This window comes from Haliotis rufescens, unplaced genomic scaffold, assembly GCF_023055435.1.
Source record: "Haliotis rufescens isolate VD_foot unplaced genomic scaffold, xgHalRufe1.0.p SCAF_12, whole genome shotgun sequence".
NCBI classification, from domain to species: Eukaryota; Metazoa; Mollusca; class Gastropoda; order Lepetellida; family Haliotidae; genus Haliotis; species Haliotis rufescens.
This window is the reverse complement of record NW_025963802.1, coordinates 18,837,354-18,861,687: the sequence shown is the minus strand read 5'-3', so window position 1 is coordinate 18,861,687 and position 24,334 is coordinate 18,837,354. Positions and strand designations below refer to the sequence as shown.

At 45.4% G+C, this 24,334-nt stretch overlaps 1 protein-coding gene across 1 annotated transcript; it reads right to left on the bottom strand.

Moving 5' to 3' along the window:
• Positions 1 to 1,026: 1,026 nt before the first annotated feature.
• LOC124145658 lies at positions 1,027 to 23,222 on the bottom strand. Its single transcript, XM_048393425.1, has 4 exons — positions 22,848 to 23,222; positions 6,172 to 6,383; positions 3,652 to 5,158; positions 1,027 to 2,380 (listed from the first exon to the last, which is right to left on the bottom strand). Exons 1-4 carry the CDS (start codon positions 23,074 to 23,076, stop codon positions 2,127 to 2,129), a joined length of 2,202 nt encoding a protein of 733 aa, XP_048249382.1. The 5' UTR covers positions 23,077 to 23,222; the 3' UTR covers positions 1,027 to 2,126.
• Between the last annotated feature and the right edge of the window lie 1,112 nt (positions 23,223 to 24,334).

The following is a 24,334-nucleotide window of genomic DNA, read 5'->3' as shown; positions in this document are numbered from 1 at the left end:
ACCATGTCATACTACGAGTTCTCTACCTTTTTGTTTGAAGGTTCTGTACCATGTCCTACAACAGTCATTGTGCCATGTCCTACAACAGTCTCTGTACCATGTCCTACAACAGCCCCTGTACCATGTCCTACAACAGCCCCTGTACCATGTCGTACAATAGCCCCTGCACCATGTCATACAACAGTCTGTGTACCATGTCCGCCAAGTATCTAAACCATGTCCTACAAGTCTCTGTACCATGTCCTACAATAACCTATGTACCATGTCATACAACAGCCCCTGTCCCATGACCTACAAGTCTCTGTACCATGTCATACAACAGCCTCTGTACCATGTCCTACAACAGTATCTGTAATGTTATACAACAGTCTCTGAACCATGTCTGACAGCAGTCTCTGTATCATGTCCTACAACAATCTCTGTACCATGTCATACAACAGTCTCTGTACCATGTCATACAACAGTCTCTGTACCATGCTACACCAGTCTCTGTATCATGACCTACAACAGTCTCCAACTATGTCCTACAATAGCCTTTGTATCATGTCCTACAACTGTCTCTGTACCATGTCATACAACAGCCACTGTACCATGTCCTACAACAGTCTCTGTACCATGTCCTACAACAATTTCTGTACCATGTCCTTCAACAGTCTCTGTACCATGTCCTACAACGAGTTCCTTACTTTGTTGTTTGAAAGTTCTGTACCATGTCCTGCAACTTGAAGTGTAAGATATCCTCAAAGCGGACACTGGCACGTATCCGTCACTTCACGACACATGACTAAAACGGCACACCATACTGTGAAGACTTGTGTTCCCTCAGGTGCCAGACCCTCTGATGGCTGGTTCGAATCCACGATTCACTCTGCAGCACACCTGCTTTCGCACACGTGATAACTGTCTAAGACCTGCGTCGCTTAGTGTTGTCCTCCAACAAGTTTACACATAATGATATAACTACACTACCTAATAAAGTGACCTGAAACCCATCTCACGTTATTGCAATAAGACACCAGTCATATAAGCGGTAACAAGAAGTCTTTTATTCAAGTATGAAAATTGTACAAAAATTATGCAAAAGATTGATTCACCCAATATGTACAAAAACAAGTATTTGCCCTATGCTCTATATATACATACTATATAATCTACAGCTATCGCTCGGTGGCTCAGAGGTCTCTGTCTTTGTAGTTCCATGTCTAGGTGAATCCGTATACGGTTAAATGCTTCAAGATAACTCGCTCAATACTTCCCTGTAGCAACTGACCCAACACGAATATATCCCCGAGGACGATGCCGTTGGACTGACCAAATCATATGTACCTCATGTCCTGCTATTATGTTTGTAATTAAGGCGTTTTTTTTAAATCAGGGTAGCGTTTTTTGTGAAGATGACTACCTCGTTTGGTTTTATTTTCTTGACAGGGGTCAACAAAAACAAACTATGGTATAACCTTTCCAAATGAATCCAGATAAGCACAGTATTTTGCCAATCTTGTGAATTGCTGTTTTTCTGATTTCGAGGACAGCATCGCTTGAACCACCGAGTCTGTCAAGGTTAAAATACACATAGCATCGGTAACATGTATAGTTAAAACTATGTACAACGCGAACTAATATTCATCCAAGATATCAACGATGATGTATCTTTTGATGTATTACATGACCTAGATGAAGAGTAATGTCATTTTAGAAAGTACACAAGCTTTGTGTCTTTACTTCAGTCTCTTGAGTGCCAATATCTCGGAAAAAGAAATCTTGGTACGTTTTTTCTGACTTTCATTTGTGCTTCAAATATCTGATTGCCGCATAGCGGCGTGATACGTGTTTCAAACACATCCGGAATCAAAACAACCGGAAGTGAACTTCGCCCTCTTCCGATAAAAATGTAGATGACTTGTCTTATGGTGATGTGAAACAGAATGCATCTATTCTACATGCGGATGTCGCTCTGGCACCGCATCGGCTTCCTCGCTCCTTCATTTGTCTCTGTGTTCCGTGTGAACTCTGACACATTCGTTACGTCAACAACGGTGAACACGACGTCGCGCATACCAAAAATGGAAACCACGGTTTCCATGGTAATCATAACCAGTTCTCGTTCAGATCTCGTTTACGTGTCTTCAGCCATGATGGTGTCTCCTCCTTCTCCGTCGTCGACGTCCGCCCCTGTTCCTGTTGAACATGCTGTTGAAATAGTTCCATTTACACGTGCGCATGCTTCCACATATTTTTTCAACGGAAAGCCTTGGGCAGTTCATGCCGCCATTACGAGCGTGCTGTGTGACCTGACGTGTCCTTGTATTGACGCCGAAGCCACACGTTAAGCTGCACGCGCTCCACGGTGACCATTCAGTGACCAAACAGTCTAGTTGTTCTGAAAGATGAAAATACAGGATTATAACATTGACTTAGTAACGTATAACGCCCCTTAAAACACACATCAAGCATATTTCGGGAGCACATCGCCATTGGTTTCACGGTACCAATCGAACACAGATCTTCGGCATTACGTGAGCACACATTATATCAAAAGGATACTCCCCTCGCCTCACAGGACTATTATGTGAGGTGAGGTGAAATAGGGTTTAACGTCACGTCCAAGATTATTGCACTTATATAGGGATGTGCATGCACGTGTGTGTGTGTGTGTGTGTGTGTGTGTGTGTGTTTGGCTGCTTGTACTAGTCCGGACTGATGCCGATTTATAGTGCTAGCTCACTGAGATACCATGCCGCAGTTTCACATGAATACCCCACTCAGACACAGTATACTGACTCCGAGCCGTCCAGTCCTTGTTTTAGCACCTTAATGCCGACCGGCAGACAGGGTAACAACAAATACCATCTTTTAACGTTTTTTTGGTATGACGCGGCCGGGGATCGAACTACGGACCTTCCGCTCTCCGGGCGGACGCTCTACCACTAGACCACGGAGGCGGTCAGGAATATTACGATGACTTCTCAATAATCTGTCGATATGGTACCGTCTTTTTCACCGCTTACGGATATAAATCACCTCACTCATTGTTGGCTTAGTTTGTTTGTTGTTTAACGCCGCACTCAGTCATATTCCAGCTATATGATTGCGGTCTGTAAACTATCGAGTCTGGTCCAGACAATCCAGTGATTGAAATCATGAACATCGATCCACGCAATTGGGATACGATGACATGCACCAACCAAGTCAGCGAGCCTGACCACCCGATCCCGTTAGTCGCCTCTTACGAAAGTGATCAGTGCTTTAAGCGTGTTGGATTTCCAAAATTGATACAATTAGTTCAGTTTGTTGTGGGTATGATGCGGCTTTAATCATATTGAATACCTTTCAAATACCAACCAGGCTAGAGGTTTCAAGTGTACGAACATAAAGCTCCCATTCTGTTTGGAGCTGTTATTGTTAGAGACACGAATATGAAGGCACTGGCGGTTCTCATTGAATTCAGCGACCTCTTATGAAAGCGTCGTCAGATCTTGATGCAGAGAGGTATTGGGCCGGAGTAAAAAGGTCAAATAATGATTAGATTGTTAGATTGATCATGATACATCCATCTACTTCACATGCACTATGTACATGCATATTCATATATAAATATTACGAAATGTTTTACTAACCCTAGGACATATTGACTAGGATAGACCAACTCACCATCTGTTTTCCTGCCTCTCAGTGGAGATTTCACGTGGAAGATGCCCAGTGTTTCTAAAGCCTCTTTCTGGTCTGTCTCTTTCTCGACGTTGTCACCACGACTTTCACTCCACGTGTCTTTCTCGACGTCATTATCAGCACCGCCTCGGACATAGGTAGGAGCGTTGTTGTCAACGTCGCTGTCCACTGGTTTGCCCACTAGTGGTGTCTGAGTGTGGGGCCTTTCAGTTTGACCGCTCCGGACAATGTCTTCGACGTGCTGGTTGACCTGGTGACCTTGAGTGGCGCCCGTCTTAACGCCTCCAGACGAGTATGCAGCGGCGTAGTCCGGGACAACGTCCTCGTCTTTTTCAACGTCTTCTTTCACCTGACTGTCGATAGTGTGATCAAACATAATAGGCTTCCCTGTCGACCTTGTGTTCACGCTTTGATCAACGTTGTCGTGTCCGTAGTGCTGCTCTCGATCTACACTTTGCTGTACTTGACTTCCGGTATTGTACTTCTGTGTGATCTCATGGCTTTCCTCACTACGGTCTGAAATCTGACTATTTGATTCTTTTGCTTCTTCGCTGTCTACACTGTTCATGTTCAGATTGCCCTGCTCAACACTCACATCTTCACCTTCGTCTGACTCCTTTGACATCGGGAACGTCGGCTGCAGCATCAGTCTAGCCTTGGCAGCTTCTTCAGAATCGTTGTCCTCTCCCATTGTGTTTTTTACCGTCTCAAGCCCATGCTCCCGTGTTAATGAATTAACATTATCAACTGGGCGGTACATCTGTGTAGTTGTTGTAGTTGGAGCTGGTGTTGTAGGATTTTCAGACGTCGTTGAGACATCGGCATACGGATCCCTCCCGGCGAGAAATGACTCCACAGCTTTCTCTTCAGTACGTTCAATCTTAGTTCCGACGTGAGGTCCCTCTTCCTCTTCCTCAACCTCTTCCGAGCTCTGGTCAGCCAGGACTTGTCCTCCCCTTTTCACCATTCTCTGAAGGAAGAAGGTACGTCTTGGTGACGTCTTCAATCTGTTCTGGATATCATTCTCTAGCTTCTCCCTTAGTGCCTGGTCGATCTTGGTGTTGATCGCGATCTCTTCCGCGCCTGCCTCCTGCGGGGCCCACGATTTGTGTGACAGTTCATGGGGCTGCTTCTCAACGACCATGTTAGGCATGGAGTTGAATTTAACATCCGTGGACCGTCCCTGTTGCTGGTATTCCACAACCCTCTCCAGAATGGCATGAGCTATCCGGGGCAGCTTATTTCTGTCCGGGTAGAAGAAGGAGCTGGCCGGATGGTCGGGGTAGCTGGGTGTAATCTCAAATATTTTCTGTGGCGGGTGAGAGGGCCAGTTGGGGGACGTGTAGGTGAGACCTTTGTCAGTTCCGGCGTCCATTGGGCGGAGGTGGGCGTACACCTTCCTTCTCCAGCGGCCATTGCGGCACAGCTCCAGTCCATCGACGCCAACAAACCAGTCAGGACTCGGGATGATCTTCACCAGGAAGGAAACCTGCAACATGCATAGAACGTGAGTCAAAGGGTGTTACTCTCAGCCCGGAGATCGGAAGGTCCGGGGTACGGTACCTGGCCGCGTCATACCAAGAGAAGTTTAAAGATGGTACTTGTCGTTACCCTGTCTGACGCTCGGCATTAAGGGGCTAAAACAAGGACTGATCGGCTCGGAGTCAGTATATTGTGTCTGAGTGGGGTATTCATGTTAAAACTGCGGCATAGTATCTCAGTGAGCTAGCACTATAAATCGGCATCAGCCGGACTAGTACAAGAAGCCACATACACACACACGTGCATGCACGTCACTATATAAGTGCAATAATTTTGAACGCGACGTTAAACTCCATTTCACCTTACCTGTTACTCTCCCTAAACGGTTCTTACGGTTATACTGTATGTCAAAGGTTATTATTAAGGGCGGTGGGGCAGCCTTGTTGTTTAAACATTCGCCCATCACGTCGAAGACCCGGGTTTCGATTCCCCACATGGGTACAATGTGTGAAACCCATCTCTGGTGTCCTCCGCCGTGATTTTGCTGGGATATTGCTAAAAGCGGCGTAAAACCATACTCACTCACTCACTCCAATGTTATTTTCCCCTACCACGTCATACCCACCTGCCTGCCAGGATGGCACGTCGCTATACAATTGCAGGGGCGGTCAAGTAGCCTAGTGGTTAAAGCGTCCGCTCGTCACGCCGAAGACCCGGGTTCGAATCCCGACATGGGTACAATGTGTGAAGCCCATTTCCGTTATATTGCTGGAATATTGCTAAAAGCGGCGTAAAACCAAACTCACTCACTCACTATACAATTGCAATAATCAAGACGAACCATGCACCGGATTGTGCATCAACTGGCACAAAGACATCACAGAGCTTCGACTTCTGTCACAGAATGTCAAATGTCTATGTTAAAGTATGAGCGTTAAGATGGCCGTAGTGCAAAGATCGCTTTGTGCAGATGGGCCCTGATCCATCTGATATAATTACTCCTCGCGATGTTATACATACCTTTGAATGTTTTCCATCAGCGAAGATTCTTGCCGACGTCCGACCCACCCCTCCTCGGATTGGTGCAGCGGTGAATATATCAAACGTGTCATTGTATCCTTGCGCATGCCTGTCCAGTAATATTGTGCTTCTTTCTTCAACAAATTTCTTAACAGCATGAGAGGCCAGCTCACCCACAGACCACATCTTATGCGTCCGCCCATGAGTTAAACCTGAAAAAAATAGTCCAGGGATCAGCATAATTTTGTAAAGAAACAACAATTTTCTTTCTGCATACTGCTACAGATAGCGGACAGAGGAGTAGGCAGAAGTCTCCAGTAGCTGCTTGTCGTAAAAAGCACGGGGGCCGAAGAAATAGGTTCACATAAACCTCTGTGGGGACTAGAACCTGAGCATTCGGCATGACGAGTGAGTGAGTGAGTGAGTTGGATTGAACGCCGCTTTTAACAGTATTCCAGTTATATCGCGGCGTGTCAGCTTAATGTGGGAGGAAAGCCCGAAGTGATGCAGGTCTCGGACGTTCACCACTTCGGTGAAACCAACGAGCACGGGTATGGTGCTGACAAACCTAGAAACATAATCGGGGCGAACCGGGATTCGAGCCCACAATCATAGGTTTCTGGCGTGCCCAAGGGACGCAACTCTGCACAGCGAATCGCGGCGCCTTAGACGATTGGGCCACCCGTGCCCCCTTCGGCATGACGAGCGACCACTTCAACCACCAGGCTACTCCAACGCCCCGAGCTGAATTGCATCAATTCTACATGTATGTCTGTCGTGCAGATGTTGTCCTATATTCTTCCCCTTATTTAGCAGAATGTATAGACTATGATTAACAGCGAACCTCACGTTAACGTTTGCATGCTCAGCAACCGCCTGTTTACACACTGAGAAATGTACACAGTTGAATATCCCTCATGTGATTCGTTCCAGGTTTGGTTGTTAAGACTGGAAATAACAATGTCCTCAAAGTTTTCCAGTGTCGGGTCATGACACAAATGAGACTACTTCTGCTAGAAGTGTATTTATGAAAAGTGCTTAGAGTTGAATCAAGGGGACTCGACTTGGGCGATAAGGCGGTAACTCGGAGTTAAATCTTGGTAAGAATTTATCGTTCATTCAGTGAATTATTTGCTCAAACGGGTGCACGGGTGGCCCAGTAATCTAGATCTCAGCAATTCTCTCTTCTTAATTCTCCCCTCGGCCGTGTCCAGATTAGTCCTGATTATAATCATTGGTTTGTCAAACAAGTTTGAAAAGTCTAGGACTTGCGTCACCTCGGGTTTTCCTCACACACCATGATAAACTAAGTACTCTACAAAGCGGCGGTCACCTCAACTTGACCCATGGGCGAATCTGGGAATGAGCTTACAATCAGCGGATCCTGGCACACCTCAGGGCCCTAACTCTGCAGTGAACTGCGGGGCCTTCGACTTTTGGGCTACTTGTGTAGTAGTAAACCCTCAAGCTGTGACCTGAGTTGTGATATATCGATATATTGCTGTGGGTGCTGTTACCGTTGTGCTGTTACTTCTTTGTTGAGGTTTGGCTGTTGGTATTGTCGTGATGTTGCTGCTGCTGTGTTTGTTTGTTGCTTAACTCCGCAATGTTCCAGCTCTATGACGACGGTCTGTAAATAATCGAGTCTGAACCAGACAATCCAGGGATTGACATCATGAGCATCTATCCACGCAATTAGGTTTCGATGAGATGCATCAAACCAAGTCAGTGAGCCTGGCCACCCGATCCCGTTAATCGCCACAAGCATAGTCGCCTTTTACAGCAAGCATGGGTTGCTGAAGACCTATTCTACCCCGGATCTGCTGTTCCTGTAATATTGCTGTTGGTATTGTGATGTTGCAATGTGTTTATGTAATGTTGATGGTATTACGGCGCTGTGCCATTGTTGTGCTGTTGCTATTTTTATTGCATATTGCTGTGTTGTTGGGATGCTGTTCATGTAAAATGGATGTCGTGCTGTTGCTGTTGTTGATGCGATATTGCAATGTTGTTATTGCCGTGGCTTTGCTATGACAATGTTGTAATATCATTGTCGTGTTGTTGCCGTTTCCTCTCCATAATTCTCACACCCCAATACAGCATTTCAACCGATGGCATTTCAACCTATGTTCGTGAGTATAGAAGGAAGTAACACCACCACAAACAGTTGTAAGATGGTGGTCAGGTGCTATTTTGGCAGGTTCGAAATGCCACTGATAGGATGTCCATCTGTTATGCGTTTCGTTACATACACAGGAACGAGGCTGGACACGTGTTGTCTATCTTCACAAACAGTGTTTATTGGGGGATGTTTTCCCATTATCTCGACTACCAGTCTCTGGACCAGATGTTACAATGTATCATACACTGTGATGACAACTCCTTAGCACAACCCTAAACCGGTCTATCCTAACGAACACGCCGACCCAGACGCCCCGCATGCACCCGGAGCGGCCATGTTGATGACCTCTTACGCGCAGACGTTGGTAAAAGATCAATCTTCCTGCGATATTTCCCCAACAACTGGTCCCAGGTGCTGTCTGTAGACGATATGTATGAGGCAGATTGAGGGAGCAATAGCCAACGTATGTTTGTTGTAGAACACCGGGTCAGGCTGCAGTATATAGAGCAGAGTGGAAACCGTGTCTAGGACAAGTATTGTGCAACAGTCGCGTCCGCTAGTCGGTCTTGCTGAAATGTCAGAGCTCCAGTTGTGGGGGAAACATTATCAGTTTCTGGGTTTGCGCCACCCGTCTGTTTTTGATGTACTTACTTTCCATAGCACGATCACGCATTGGCCCGATTTGGTGAGTGTGGCCTTGACATTGAGGTATGATTCACTCGCATCGGGGAGAACTGAACTTTCATATATCTACATACGTTACAGATGTAGACGAGTCAATCTCAACCAGATGACTTGATTGTCAACACGGGCAGTGGGTTAGTCTAGTGGGTGCTCCGTCCACTTGAAGCGCTAGGGACACGGGTTCAACTCCCATGATGAGTGCATTTGTGAAATTGTAAGATGACGTTACAAACGTTGCAAATCCACTCACTCACTTTAAGTGTCTAAAATAAAGCTGACACCCAACTATTCATTTCAATGTCATCGTGAGTGAATATGGTTTTATTCCGCTTTTAGCAATATTCCAGCAATATCACGGGGAAAACCAGAATTGGGCTTTACACATTTTTTTGTACCCGTGTCGGAATTCAAACCCGGGTTACCAAAAGACGCTAAAAGATGGTACTTGTTGTTACCCTGTCTGGCGCTCTGCATTGAGGGGCTAAAACAAGGACTGGTCGGCTCGGAGTCAGTATACTGTGTCTGAGTGGGTTTTTTATGTTAAACTGCGGCATGGTATCTCAGTGAGCTAGCACTATAAATCGGCATCAGTCTGGACTAGTACAAGCAGCCACACACACACACACACACACACACACACACACACACACACACACGTATATAAAAGCGCTATATAAGTGCAATAATCTTGGACGCGACGTTAAACCCCATTTCACCTCACCTCTAACGTACTGTACATCTAACCGAGACTATTTCAAGTTTGACCTAGAACCATTTTCCAGTCTTCATCAGTGATATGTGTGCGTTTGGTTAACTGTTTTTCAAGTCAGATCGAAATATATCTGAACTTTACAATATGTCGATAAGGCAGATCCACACACAACGGTGGCCTGCTTTTCAAGTGATCCGAGGCGAAAAAACTCGCCGCAACCTTAGCTGCCAGAATCGAGTGTCAGATTCAAACAGATCGTGAACTTTGGTTTGGCAGCATGTACCCGTTCTCGTGGGTTTAACATAGTAACCATCTGGGACTTGCTTCCTCTTCCCAAACATAAAAAGGTGTTTCTGAAAGACGGTCATGGGGAGGCATTCAACCCTCCACGACTTCTCACAAAGGACACTGCAAAACTACCCCTTGTCCTGCATGCCAGATGAAGCCAAGTACATGTCTCCCTGCACCCGGGTCAGTCCGCGTTCTTTACTACTTAGAAAACTATCCAGCTCTCGTTTACATTCAAAGACATTGCAAACGCTCGACGTTTCCCACAAGCGGGTGTGTTTACTCGGGGTTTGACTTCCGACATTAACTGCTCGTCCCTGCTTGGGTATCTCGGCAGCTGTCATGCTCCGCTATTGTTAGATGCACGTGGCTGCATACATCAAAGCAGGTGCGAGTTGAAACCTCTTATATCATACTTAGCACCGATACCACGCTCAGTGGGGTTGTATTGTTGAGTTGTTGGTTCAGAGCTACCGCTAATTCTTCCATAGATGTGTTCAAAGAGTACCACTGGCACGAGGAGATCCTAGTTTCATTTCTGAAACATCGGTGGTGGTAACCAACTGCTCGTGGCAATGACCAGCCAGCCATCCTTGAGGAACATAGCTAGGGGAGGGTGTTAGGATTGCTGAGGCAACGTATCTACGTAACATCCCGCTAGCCTTCAATATGTGGAAGGGGTCATGTTTATTTTTCGTTTGTTGTTTAACGTCGGTATGTATGTAAGTAATCGAGTCTGGACCAGACAATCCCGAGATTGACATCATGACTATCGATCTAGGCAATTGGGATACGATGACATGCATCAACTAAGTCGGCGAGCCTGACCACCCGATCCCTTTTGTCGCCTCTTACGACAAGCATAGCCTCTTACTACAAACATTGTCGCCTCTTACGACAAGCAATAGTTGCCGAAGACCAATTTTAACCCGGATCTTCAAGGGTCGGAAAGGGTCATGGAATAGCCAAACGATGGGAAGGGTAGGTGGGAATCGGACCGCGTGGCCAGTGAACAGACATGCGTAGTAGATGAGAAGTCTTTCTATTTGTTCATTTATTCATTTAACAGAATACGACAACATCAAGCTCGAGAGACCATGCTAAGTTTGACCAGTTACGACTCCCACCTTACACCCAGGAACCCAGTCTGCCATTCAGGACCGGAAACAAATATTCTAATACAGCCCATGCTAATCTATAATAGTGGTCAAGTCTTGATTACTGCAGTTTTAGGATATGAAGAGAGTCTCTGGGCTCCTTTTTATTGTATTTTATTCAGATACTTCAACATTTGTTTTTTCTGTACAATATTTTCATTTCAGGGACTAGTTGTTAATCTACTGGAAGCCTTTCAGAGCACCACCGACCCCTACCAGCCCCCCCCCCCCCCCCCCCCCCCCCCCAGCCCCAACACACACACACACGCACGCACGCACGCACGCACGCACGCACGCAAGCACGCACACACTTTTTTAGATCCCCTAGCTTACAGCCGTTTTCGCATTATGGTGTAAATAAATCAAGTACATATAATAACGTTTTCTGTCTGTTCTACTATAACATGACAAAGGGTGGACACAATTAAGCACAGATGACCGTCGGGACGCGGACAAGCCGGCAAGCGGTTAATGGGCAGGTTGTCAACAAGGTGGGGTCAGGACCAGGTGAGAGCATCAAGCAGCAGCATCTATAATGGGAACTGTCAATGTTGCCTGATTGATGGGGCTGCCGATAAATACAGTGAGAAATCGAATATCTTATTTTGAACGACTGGCGAGTCAGTATGGCTGGAGTCATGTGTCACACATCAAAGCAACCCATGTTGTTTGTGAACCTCTGCTCACGCACACCAGTGAAGTCCGTTTCCGTCTATCTGATTTGTTATTGGGGTAGGACATGCATTGTTTTATGGCATAAGCTTATTTCATTGGTAAATGCTTTAAGTGCAACGGAAGTCGTTTTATATTTCGTTCCGTCGTACTAGCGTTGTGCCATGCCATGTTTCCGTAGTGTTATTGTTATACTATAGTGTTATATATTGGGCGTCTATAGTGGTATCTATAGTGTCACCATAGTTGTTATCTTCAGTGCCACCAACATTTTATCTATAGTCCCCTATAGTGTTATCTATAGTGCCACCCTGAATACAATCCGACCTCAGCGACGTCCATTTTAAGGGGGGTTAAGTTTGGTATTTCATGTATATTCTCAAAATCCTCATGTCGATCACCTGTACATTTTCCCGCAATACCGATCGTCATATCTCTCCAACATTTGGATGCGATTGTTCGACCATTGCGTTTATCTAAGTTGCCCAGTTTCATCTATGGGGAACGACTCGCGAGACTCTTCCCACTCAAAAATAACGTCGTTCATTTTACCACGTCACCTCGTTGCCAGCATATTCGAATCTCCAGAAATTACATCATGACAGAACAATGTTTCATCGTGAAATAAACCAGGCTTCGTTCTTCATTGTTCTTTGCGTTTTATCGCATAGCTATCGTATAATGACATTTACAGTGCCAACTTAGTGTTATCTATAGTGCCACAGTAGTGTTTTCTATAGTGCCACCGTAGTGTTATCTATAGTGCCACCGTAGTGTTATCTATAGTGCCACCGTAGTGATATCTATAGTGCCACCGTAGTGATATCTATAGTGCCACCGTAGTGTTATCTATAGTGTCATCGTAGTGATATCTATAGTGCCACCGTAGTGTTATCTATAGTGTCATCGTAGTGATATCTATAGTGCCACCGTAGTGTTATCTATAGTGCCACCGTAGTGATATCTATAGTGCCACCGTAGTGTTATCTATAGTGCCACCGTAGTGATATCTATAGTGCCACCGTAGTGTTATCTATAGTGCCACCGTAGTGATATCTATAGTGCCACCGTAGTGTTATCTATAGTGTCATCGTAGTGATATCTATAGTGCCATCGTAGTGTTATCTATAGTGCCACCGTAGTGTTCGCTATAAGGCGATATGGATCTTCAGAACTGGAATTATCTTCTTTCGAGAGGTCATGTAGCAACTGGCTCCCTGTATTACATCTCTACAGATGACAACAATGGAGACATCTTGTAAACCTTTGATGAGAGAATGACAATGATTTTAACCTTCGACAGCAGCAAACATGCGACATTTTATTATCCTGTAGTCCTGTGAACAAGGGTGGGTGTTGCTACGGTTCATATCATAGTTTGTCTCAGGTTACCTTGACCTCTCGCTCGAAATAAGTCAGACGTGCTGTAGCCGCATAGCAGACATCATGGCACTAGGGCTTGGACGAGTCCAAATTTCCTACCCGAGAACCCGAGTTACCCGTCCCAGACCTAGATGGCACTATGGTGCTTACTATAAGACTGAATTGGTTTCCCTTAAATAACGAACTGACACCCATATGGCCTCTAAATATGTCATTGATACTTATCCATATAGTCTTATAATATCGGGCGCGTGAAGATCCGGGTTAGAATTGGTCTTCCAGCAACCCATGCGTGTCGTAAGAGGCGACTAACAGGATCGGGTGGTCAGGCTTGTTGAATTGGCTAATGCCTGTCATCGTATCTCAGATGGTTAGATCGATGGTCATGATTTCAATCATTGGATTATCTTTCAGACTTGATTATTTTCAGACCGCCGTCATATAGCTGGACTATTGCTGAGCGTGGCGTTAACAAACTGAAAAAACAACAAACCAAACATCGCATTGATACCCAGATGGCCTCCAAACCATAAACGGATTCCCATTGGCATCCATATATAGCATTGATACCTCCAAACATCGTATTGATACCACATAAACATCTAACATGGCACTATTTTTACACATCATATTATACCGAAAATCCGAGTGAGTGAGTGAGTATGCTTTTACGCCGCTTTTAGCAATATTCCAGCAATATCACGGCGGGGGACACCAGAAATGCGCTTCACACATTGTACCCATGTCGGGAATCGAACCCGGGTCTTCGGTGTGACGAGCGAACGCTTTAACCTCTAGGCTACCCGACCGCCCCCCGAATATCCGAATACAAGCCACTTAAAGACGAGTATTGAATATACCGTTATGCAAGATTTACGGTAAATGTGACATATTGTTCTTGTTACTGTTATTGCCGTATAATGTCCTGCACATACATGTACTCCGGGACATGGTCGCGTGCTGTAAACAAAGGTAAGTAAATCATGACCACACTGTTCACACTGTAAGAAATGATCACCCTCTCACGTTCTCAAACAGAGGGTAGCTTCACGGCGTTCGAGAAAATCCCACCAGTCAGTCCCCCGTGATTCATCAAAGATGCAAACTGGTTTCATTGTTAAAAGGCGCTGCGCAACATAACCCCAACATCTCGTTTTACAAAGGACTCCATTTGACCTTGGAGGTCAGGGAAGGTCATAAACTTAGTTCAGACACAAACACAAAAACGAGTTGCACGTGGAAGAACAATATTTCGGGTTTGATTGGTTTCCGGACAGGAAAGGACAGTCTATAAATAGCCTCAACCACAGATGACATCCGTCCTGTCGTGTTGTTGCACAAGCCTCTGTGATTACAATGTAAACTATCATAATGTATGAGAAGGAAATAGGCCACATCACACCAGATCAGCTCCTATGCACCCATCATTTTCACCATCGTGAACACTAATGTTTGTTTTTAAATGGGCGTTTGTGAGTTTCAAGAAAACTGCAAAATTACTAAAAAAACAGAGCATCCAGTCAGATCTTGACAAATGCCATTACTGATTACAATGCTAATCTCGCACGCTCCGGACGTGGCCTCTACTTTTTTTTTATAGTTTCTATAACAAATGTAAAAAGCTCTTATGTTAGGAATAATGTGGCTCATGACCCTGGATTGAGATAATGACGTCGAAGTACCCTAATGCAGACCTCAGCAGGTTTCTAACGCTGGCGAGGACACGTGTGGCCTTGACCTTCAAGCGATCTCTGGTACACTCATCCGCCGACGGGGAATTGGGTTTCGCTGATTGAGCAAATACGCAAATACAGGAATCATATGAGTGTTTGCTTATCTGGCATCGATAGAGGGTAATGAACTGATTTGATGTGCATATTATTCTTTTAAGGCATCAGAAAGTATAATTCCTGGAGCTAATGTCAATGGCAAACACATTTTCGCCACCTAGTCATTCATTTCTGGTGTTCGGAGGATTTCCAGATTCATGGCGTGTATTGACGGGTTCGGGTCGTAGTATTGGGTTGTCCAGCCTTAGAAAGTTATTTTCTCAAGGCGGATCGTGGCACGACTTAGGGACGCATTTCTGCAAAGCAAATGTTGGTCCTTTAGACACTGGATCACCTTCGCCAGCATCACTTGGATGAAGGCAACGAGTGCTGCTATGATGTTGACGAAACAAACTCTTGGATTCGAAACTCGTTACTATTAATAATAAATGAGTGTGCGAGTTGATCTGGCACCCCTTTGGGGGGGGGGGGGGGGGGGGCAAATATTTGTACAAGTATCACTTGTCCCAAACTTGTATTTACATTATTCAAATAAAAGTGTTTTCTATAAAAAAATTCAACTGCCCGTTCCCCCCGGCTGCCTACGGCACTGGTGACGCAGGTCTTTAATGGCGTTACCACTTTGGTAAACACGTACGAGCACGGGTATGGCGATGACAAACCTAGAAACATAATCAGGGCGAACCGGGATTCGAACCCACGATCATAGCTTTCTTGGGACGCTGTTCTGCTCAGCGAAGTGCAGTGTCTTAGACTACAGGGTCATCTGAGCACCCTACAGTTAATCAAATGGCTTCAACATTAACATTCAATTTAAAGTGAGTGAGTTGAATTTCATAAGTATTTCATTTTTATCATGGTGTGTCAGCTAAATATGAGGTAGATATATATACGACAATATAAGCATGCAGTGGGGTAGCCTCGTGGTGAATCGTTCGCCTGTCACACTTAAGATCCAGGTTCCTTTCGCAACAAATTACAAAATGTGGCCGCAACTCACCTACGATACGATCTGAGGATCAGATTCAACAATCGTAATAAAACAAGATGTGTCTATCTTTGCATTAGAGGTGCCGTGTGATTCATTAACCAAACAAGGATTACATGACGGTGTGACGGTGGGATACAACAGTCCAGAAGCTGATGTCATATGACTCACAGTCTAAACCCGTGTTGCTAAGAGACATCATGGCGGCAAGCAATAACGTTCAAACACGGTCTGAATGAAAGGAATTATGAAAAAAGACCTAATGGTTCATTTGCGTGGGCGCCAGTGTCTACCTGTCGCCCACTTGAGGGCAACAACTAGACCTGGCGGTCAGCACCAACACGCGGAGGATTACATGCAGGCACTACGGCGGGAGGCGGTTTACACGCGGATTAATACATCCACAACCTTTACAGAAATAGAATCAAATCGGTCTAAAAACAGACAAGAAAATATAAGGTTGCCATTTTGGAGGCGGTGGGCGTGTTTATCTTTCGGACACTCACAGGGTGGACTTGACCGCGGCGATCGCGTGACTCACGGTCACAGGGTCTGTGTGTTGAAAATATTGCCAAAAACACGCGAAGTTAAACGTATTTGTGGATGCAACATATTTGATTGTGAATTAAATATTCATATATTACAAAATGTATCAATTACCAAGGAAAGTGTGCTACGGATATATGCTACTCAAAAGAAGTTAAAGAACACCCGATATTTCATGGCATAGTAATATCAAAGAGTACGATGTTCCGTAACTTCTTTTGAGCAGTATATGTAGAACCACTCGACACACAGTCTACCCATTAGGTTCGTACTGAATTGAACCATGTTCAGTGTTGTTTCTAAAGCCTTAACTAACAAAAATAATTGATAGCTCATATTTATAGCCTCGACATTGTGGTAGTTTAATGTGTGAGTGAGTTTGGTTTTACACCACTTTCGCAACTCTTCACCTCTACAACGGCCGTGGACGTAAAGTAGACTTTGTTCTGTTCTGGAGCATCGAACCCGGTGTTCGGCATAACGATCAAACGATTTAACCATTTGGCTACTGCATTTCTGCATATTCACCCCGGCGACCTACGACGCTAACGGTATTCTTCATAAAGTTTTGGTTTGGTTTGTTGTTTTACGCTGCACTCAGCAATATTCCAGCTATATGACCGCGGTCTCTAAATAGTCGAGTCTGGACCAGACAATCCATTGATTGATATCATGAGCACCGAGCCACGCAATTGGGATGGATGACATGCATCAACCAAGGCAGCGAGCCTCACCACCCTATCCCGTCAGTCGCCTCTTACGACAAGCATTGTCGCCTTTAAAGGCAAGCATGGGTTGCTGAAGACCTATTCTACCCCGGATCTTCACGGGTCCTTCATAAAGAACGGAAATGCGGGTGTCTTTCATACCGTAGAGAATTCATAACCAAAACATGTGACCAGCGTGAGTGAGTTTCTGTAAGTGTGTGTGTGTGATGGTTTTATGCCGCTTTTAGCAATATTCCAGCAATATCACGATGGGGGACACCATATTTGGGCTTCATACATTGTACGCATGTCGGGAATTGATCCCGGGTTTTCGGCGTGACGGGCGAACGCTTAAACCACTAGGCTACTCGACCGCCCCCGAGGGTGGACGATAGAAATGGGCTTCACACGCCCATAATGAAAAAAATGGGTCTGTGTGTTATACTAGAACTACACTTCTCTACGTCCCTAGTTGGGAGCGTTGGGAAATGAATAATGTTTTCGTTCGTTTAGCAAAACCCACAGGTTCGTGGTGCGTTGGCTCCACAATACTGGACTATGAAACCAGAAGGACGTCTATTATTATGATCAAGTTTGTTGGTGGTTATCCCAGGAGGGAACCACCACCACCACCATCATCATCATCATCATCATCATCATCATCATCATTTTAATCATAGTTCGTTATAGCCGGAGTTGACGTCCTTACAAATCTTCGACTGAGACAACATGTGACCACCCTCCTGCAGCATGTACGTCTCGCCCACGTGATCTGGCATCGTGCAGTGCATGAATGACATTGCCCTAAAGACTTAAAATAATACTTATGTTGCCAGTGGGTCTCTGACGACTAATGTTGACACTGCCTTTGGGAGGGCGGGAAGGGGCACCGGATAATCCCCTCTGCGTCCCCGACGACACGTCTCTCGCACATGCGTTAAAGTGATTTACAGGTGTACGGACATTTTTAGCCGACAGAGACATTGTTAAACTGTAACCTTTTTTTAATTGTGTTTGTGCTTAGTTTGCTAGTCTTCCTACATACCCGAAACTCAATCTTTATGGGCGTCGTAACTCTAGTGCTTCTAAACATAGATTTGGGTGACGTGACGGATTGTTGCACATTATATCATGTACCTGTTTTGGCTTCAGCTGAAGTCATGAACGGGTATCAGTCTGCGAACATACGCACGTATGTACACGACTTCTTTGGTATTATCGTGCACCATAGAATTATCGTTTTTTCTTTCTGTGCTTGTAGGGACGTAATATGTGGACAGTGCGTGAGTGAGTTGGGTTTAACACAGCTGTGAATAGTATTTCAGTTATATCACTGCTCGATGTGGGAGGAAAGTCCGAAGTGATGCAGGTTTTTGACGTTTTCACTTTGGTGAAACCACTAGCACGGGTATCGTGCTCACAAACTTAGAAACATAATCGGGGCGAAACGGGATTCGAACCTACGATCATAGGTTTCTGGCGTTCCAAAGGGACGCAACTCTGCACAGCGAATTGCAACAATGAGCAACAGCCAATCAACCAAGTCACCGAGCCTGATCACCACTTCCATTTTAGTAGCCTCCTACGACAAGCATAGGGTAATGGGGACCCATTCAAACTGGGAATCCCCACGGGAGTGCGCCTTTAAAACGAGTGGCATCGATAACCTGGGTATGAAGGCATTAAGGAGTGGGATGATACTATCGACAGTACGTCCCTTATGAAGGTATCATTGGATCGACAGTGCACGGTAGATGTCATCATACCGACTGTGCACTTTTAAAGGTGTCATCATACCGACTGTGTAGTTTTAAGGGAGGTGTCATCATGCCGACTGTGCACTTTTATGGGAGGTGTCATCATGTCGGCTGTGCACTTTAATGGGAGGTGTCATAATGCCGACTGTGCACCATTAAGGAATGTGTCATAATGCCGACTGTGCACTTTTAAAGGTGCCATCATACCGACTGTGCACTTTTAAAGGTGTCATCATACCGACTGTGTAGTTTTAAGGGAGGTGTCATCAAATGTGCACTTTTATGGGAGGTGTCATCATGTCGGCTGTGCACTTTAATGGGAGGTGTCATAATGCCGACTGTGCACTATTAAGGAATGTGTCATAATGCCGACTGTGCACTTTTAAAGGTGCCATCATACCGACTGTGCACTTTTAAAGGTGTCATCATACCGACTGTGTAGTTTTAAGGGAGGTGTCATCATGCCGACTGTGCACTTTTATGGGAGGTGTCATCATGTCGGCTGTGCACTTTAATGGGAGGTGTCATAATGCCGACTGTGCACTTTTAAGGAAGGTGTCATAATGCCGACTGTGCACTTTTATAGGAATGTCATAATGCCGACTGTGCACTTTTAAGGAAGGTGTCATCATGCCGACTGTGCACTTTTATGAGAGGTGTCATAATACCGACTGTGCACTTTTATAGGAGTATCATAATGCCGACTGTGCACTTTTATAGGAGTGTCATAATGCCGGCTGTGCACTTTTATGGGAGGTGTCACCATGCCAACTGTGCTTTTTTAAGGAGATCGTTACGATGCAGTGCGTTCGCACTGAAATAGGATGAGATCATTTCGACAATTCACCTGATTAAAGTTATTCGATTTACATAATGTCTTTAAAGGCAAACTGGGACATATTGAGCTCCACCAGAATATGACAATGATTCAGCTACATCGAAATACGCCGTGAGTTGTGTGACCTTTGCCTGTGGCAGCCATGACAGACCGCCATGGATTTGGGGGGTGTGATGTGTCAACCGCATGCATCTAACATGCACACACCGGGGATGAAAACAGACTGTTTGCAAACAGTGACAGCGTTCATTGCCCTTTACATGAAGTGCACAGACAGGCCGGATACAGCTTCCCATTGTCTGAATCGTATGCTGATTTGCTGAACCTGCTTCAAAATACGTGATGTTTTTGGTGCATCGACGCTACAGCAAAAAGGAAAACTGAAACATCTCTAAAAGTGACATGGATCAGATGAAAAAATGGAATTCTTGAAATTTAAATATTTTTTGTATGATTTCCAGGTCAGTGGGCATACAACGCAATGTTGTTCAAAATAGTCATGCCGCTCCGCGATGTGCGCATTGGGGGCGTCAAATTGACGTCAGTTTGCGAATCACGCGCAGTGCAGTCACGTGTCGGCACGCGGTGGTGAAATTAGGAACCTGTTGACAGGAGAATTATAAATAGCTGCATTTTACAAATACCGAACATTAATACACACTTTCTTCTATCAAAGGGCTCAAAACAAGAAAGCTTGGATGTAAAGAGAATTTATTAAGACAAAACATTTATTGCAACTATTTATTGCACCCAATGCCTCTTAAGCAGCACCAGCGGAATGTTTGGTGCAGGTAAAACCAGTGCATTGTCAATTTATAACGCGTTGCTGCAAAACGCCATGGCGTTGTTTCACGTTGGACGCTATTTACATGCAATCACATTATGCAGGATTCTCCAGAAAACATTCGGACCTCGGATAACACATCAGTTTTTGCTCATCTCAATCACAAGCCCCCCGCAAATCTGATCCCAGTGTGAAATAACGCTGTTTGGTGCAAGTGCGTTCTGTACTGAGTCTCCTGTCCTCGCCTTTACTTTTCGCAGCGATACGTGGTGCGTGGAGCTCAGCCACCGACACAGAAAGGTGAAGGTTGTGATCTGAACCTGTCTGTTGGGAGATGAAATGGGGGTACCCACCACTTTTGTGATGCTGTGAATGCTTACAGCGAGACTAGAGACCATGGTCTCATGCCTTGTTTCTGCGTAGGCCTAGACGTAAGAAGTGTTGTGAGGTAACATCCACATATGTAAGGCAGTGCATGTTTATAGCGAGATTAGAGACATTGCTGACAATCCGGAGCCCTGTACCGCTTGAACACTGCCGTTTCACTGGAGCCATGTACCGCTTTAACACTGCCGTTTGACTGGAGCCCTGTACCGCTTGAACACTGCCGTTTGACTGGAGCCCTGTACCGCTTTAACACTGCCGTTTAACTGGAGCCCTGTACCGCTTTAACACTGCCGTTTGACTGGAGCCCTGTACCGCTTTAACACTGCCGTTTGACTGGAGCCCTGTACCGCTTTAACACTGCCGACTGACCAGATCTCTGTCCTCCTTTAACACTACCGACTGACCGAATTTCAGCCCCCTTCTTAAAAATATCTAATGATAAAATAGATACGTCTTAGAACGAGTTAGATTTTGAATCGCAATTAGCAATATTGACCGGAGCCCAGTCGCATTTAGCAACAGTGACGCCATATATCATTGTAACCAGACTCAATTCTTCTACAGCCCCACCCAGGGATCTATTTAGTGTGAGTCTCTTCATCTCAACCGATGTCCGTGTTGTGGACTCCAACATTGAATATTGAAGAACTGTTTTAGGAAATATGACAGTTGATGATTCCTCTTATGATACAGATACAGTAAACTACGGTTGTAACGAACTAATTTTAGTTCGTTATCACGGTAGTTCGTTATATGCCTATATACAACAAATATACAGCAAATGGCCGGGACCAAAAAGTAAGTTCGTTATATCTGTCAGTTCGTTATAAGCGTGTTCGTTATAAACGTATTTTACTGTACAACGTTTGAGTTCGAACCAGACACAGCGTCTAGACCCCCCCCCCCCCCCCCCCCCTCCCCGACTCCCCCTGTTTCTGGGATATCCTCATAACTTTGCATTCTTACAACGTGTAACGTGTAATTTTCAGCTGTAATTTTACAACCACTTACACGTGGTGTCCTGTTCTAATTGCATATTGAGGAGAGTGAGATTCAATGTATCCACGCAATACTCACTGATAATAATTTGCATATCATAATGCGCCAATCCCACACCATATAGTATGCTCAAATAGCTACATCATTACCCAGGTCAATGAATCAGTGTTCCTCTCGGTTTTCATTCTCAGCTCCCTTGGGAATATACAACCCAAGCTACATGTGTATATCTCAAAGCTGACATCTCCAGTGCATTTTCGTATGCCAAAGTTGTACCAGTTTTTTAGGAAAAGAAACCCCCTAAATGCAACACAATCATAAGGGCATGACGTTGGGAACTGCAGCAACTGTGTTAAAGTTAAACATATGAAAAAGAGGTGAGGTGAGGTGCGGTGAGGTGAGGTGAAATGGAGTTTAACGTTGCGTCAAAGATTATTGCCCTTATATAGCGACGTGCATGCACGTGTGTGTGGCTGCTTGTTGTTGTCCGGACTGATCCCTATTTGTAGTGCTAGCCCACTGAGATACGATGTCGCAGTTTAACATGAATACCCCACTCAGACACAGTATACTGACTCCGAGCCGACCAGTCCTTATTTAGCCCCTTAATGCCGAGCGCCAGGCAGGGTAACAAGAAGAACCAGCTTTTAACGTCTTTTGGTATGACGCGGCCGGGGATGGAACCCGGAACCTTCCGCTCTCCGGGCGGACGTTCTACCACCACGGAGGCAGTCTATATGAGAAAGAATATGAGGAACATAACAAATACTTCTAATTGTGCAACAGTCAGAAACTGGTGTACATGGTATGTTGCAAGGATAGTTGCAAGGATAGTATTTCATGCCAAACAAATGGGACTTACCAAACAGTTTGGACCACTGAGCGTGAGGTCTGTACTTAGGGTACATTCTGGGAAATGCTTCTTTCGCCCAGTCCCCGAAGAAGGAGAGGTTGTACTCGGCGAGGGAGTCACTCCCGCACTTGCCATTGCCGCGCTTCGCCCGTCGCCCTCGACGACAGTCCACCACCGACAACACCACGAACACACATACTAGCGTCTTCACGTAATCCAAACTCAGTGAACACTTCATCGTCAGTGACTTGCACTAGGTTTCGCCATAGGGTAGCAATACGTCACTTGGGTCACTGTTCAGTGGGGCCAGAATTGCAGTCGTGTGGTTTATATAGAGCGGACTTAACGGCAGGGCTCCATTCCATTGGTCTGTTCTGGTTTCGTGTTTTTTACTCGCTGTACTGGAGGTGTGCGTTTGATTTTTCACAAACGGTACATCATTGTCACGTGATAAGGCAGATACGACCAGCGAGCGCGGGAAGCAGAGGTGATCTCGTGCCGAGTGTTTTGATCACGTGGTCGGGCTGACCTCGCTGAGCTCTCGCAAAGACGAGAATCTTGTCTTGGCCTGGGTATCTCGATGTATTGTTTGCACTGATGCTGAGGCCATGGCAGCTTGATTACCATATGCAGTAGAGACACCTCGAGGAAGGTGGTGATTACATCGTCTACACCTCCATCCACTGCATCATGTGTACGTGGCTACCAAGGTACGAATGAACCAACCTCATTATCTGAAGTGAGTGAGTGAATTGCGTTCACGACACTTTGATTTGTTTGTTTGTTGTTTAACGCCGCACTCACCAATATTCCAGTTCTATGTAGTCGGAATGTAAATAATCGAGTCTGGGCCAGACAATCCAGTGATTGACATCATTAGCATCGATCTCCGCAATTTGGATAACATGACATGCATCAACCATGTCAGCGAGCCAGACCACCCGATCCCGCAAGACGCCTCTAACGACAAACATAGTCGCATCTTACGACAAGCATGGGTTGCTGATGTGCCATTCTAACCCGGATCTTCACGGGTTCTCGACGCTTTGAAAAGTATTTGAGTTATAATGTAGAAGGAAGGCCGAAATTGACGCAGTAGGAAGACAGACGTTTACCTTGTAAACCGTCTCCGGGTCTAGTGGTAGAGCGTCTGTCCGGAGAGGGGAAGGTCGGTGGTTCGATCCCGGGCAGCGTCATATCAAAAGATGGTACTTGTTGTTACCCTTCCTGGTACTTGTTGACACCCTTCCTGTGTCTGAGTGGGATATCCATGGGACCACAGTGTGCAAGGAAGCAAATCTTGCAAGGAGAACAGGGGCCCTTGTCTACCGCGGTTCGTCCACGGGGTTAGACTGTACCATGTTGAGCGTTGAATACCATTTACGCTAAAAGATAATCGTATGGTTTGAGACGTTAGGTAAGTCATAAAGAACATGTTACGAAGTAAGCACCGTGCGCCCCCCTCCACCCACCACACCAAACAGCAACACCACGCC